Consider the following 1,346-nt stretch of genomic DNA (forward strand, 5'->3'; position numbering starts at 1 on the left):
AGCCCGAGTCAGTCTTGCCGAGCCCGAGTCTTGTCGAACCTGTCGAGCCCGAGTCTTGTCGAACCTGTCAAGCCCGAGTCTTGTCGAACCTGTCGAGCCCGAGTTTTGTCGAACCTGTCGAGCCCGAGTCTTGTCGAGCCCGAGTTTTGTCGAACCTGTCGAGCCCGAGTCTTGTCGAGCCCGAGTTTTGTCGAGTCCGGGTCTTGCCGAGCCCGAGTCTTGTCAAGTCCGGGTCTTGTCGAGTCCAGGTCTTGCCGAGCCAGAGTCTTGCCGATCCAGAGTTTTGTCGAACCTGTCAAACCTGAGTTTTGTCGAGCCTGCGTCTTGTCGTGCCAGAGTCTTGTCGAGCCAGAGTTTTGTAGGGCCAGAGTCTTGTCGAGCCAGAGTCTTGTCGAGCCAGAGTCTTGCCGAGCCCCAGTCTTGCCGAGCCCCAGTCTTGCCGAGCCCCAGTCTTGCCGAGCCCCAGTCTTGCCGAGCCCCAGTCTTGCTGAGCCCCAGTCTTGTCGAGCTCCAGTCTTGTCGAGCCCGAGTTTTGTTGTCTCAGGTGTAAATAAAAACCTGGTGAATTACTGTGTAAAACTACAAACACAAGCAGTACTGCAGACTGGCTCACCTCTTCGACCTGTCCGTCCTCCCCACCATCCTTGTCTTTCTCCTCGTCGTCATCTTCATCGTACTCCTCCTCTTCATCCTCGTCCTCATCCGAGGAAGTGTCCCCGGCTCCGTCCACCTGGAGCATCATGGGAGGCTGCTGTGCTTGTGGCTGCTGCTGGGCCTGAGGCTGTGGGGGGGCCTGCGGTGCAGCTGCACCCTGGACCTGCTGGACCTGTTGGATCTGCTGGACCTGCTGGACCTGAGCTGCTCCTCCTGCGGCTGCAGCCGCTCCTGCAGCCTGACCTGCCTGCTGCACCATGGCTGCTGCCTGCATCACCTGGTGCAGAGTCAACATGACACTGATGAAGCACTACAGACGGGGGGCTTTCAGTCCCATAAGAATCTGAAGAGAATAAAACTCATTTCCAGAAAACCAAAAGAATTCCCCTCTGGAGGGATGGAGCTCTGACCTGTGTGTTGCCTTGGACTTTGTTTCCTGAAGCTAAAACGATCTGCTGAGGCTGGATGATGACTCCTGTCTGTTGGGGCAGACCTCCCTGCAGAGGAGCCAGGACCTAAACACACAGGAGATTTGTTTATCGAACTGCATTCACCTATTTCTGGCTCATTTAGAAATATTAAAGCCAGACGTTTTTATTTGTTCGTGTGTGTGTGTGTGTGTGTGTGTGTGTGTGTGTGTGTGTGTGTGTGTGTGTGTACTCTGTGTTGGGGCAATACCTGCTGTATAACCG

General features: G+C 55.3%; 1 protein-coding gene across 1 annotated transcript; it reads right to left on the reverse strand.

Moving 5' to 3' along the window:
- Positions 1-58: 58 nt before the first annotated feature.
- LOC106530021 (uncharacterized) lies at positions 59-1,346 on the reverse strand (the record flags this gene model as incomplete). Its single annotated transcript, XM_014025570.1, is given in 3 exon segments — positions 59-931; positions 1,065-1,169; positions 1,333-1,346. Coding segments are annotated over 3 exon segments (755 nt in total), but the record flags the coding sequence as incomplete, so codon positions are not given.

This window comes from Austrofundulus limnaeus, unplaced genomic scaffold, assembly GCF_001266775.1.
Source record: "Austrofundulus limnaeus strain Quisiro unplaced genomic scaffold, Austrofundulus_limnaeus-1.0 Scaffold486, whole genome shotgun sequence".
Classification (NCBI taxonomy): domain Eukaryota; kingdom Metazoa; phylum Chordata; class Actinopteri; order Cyprinodontiformes; family Rivulidae; genus Austrofundulus; species Austrofundulus limnaeus.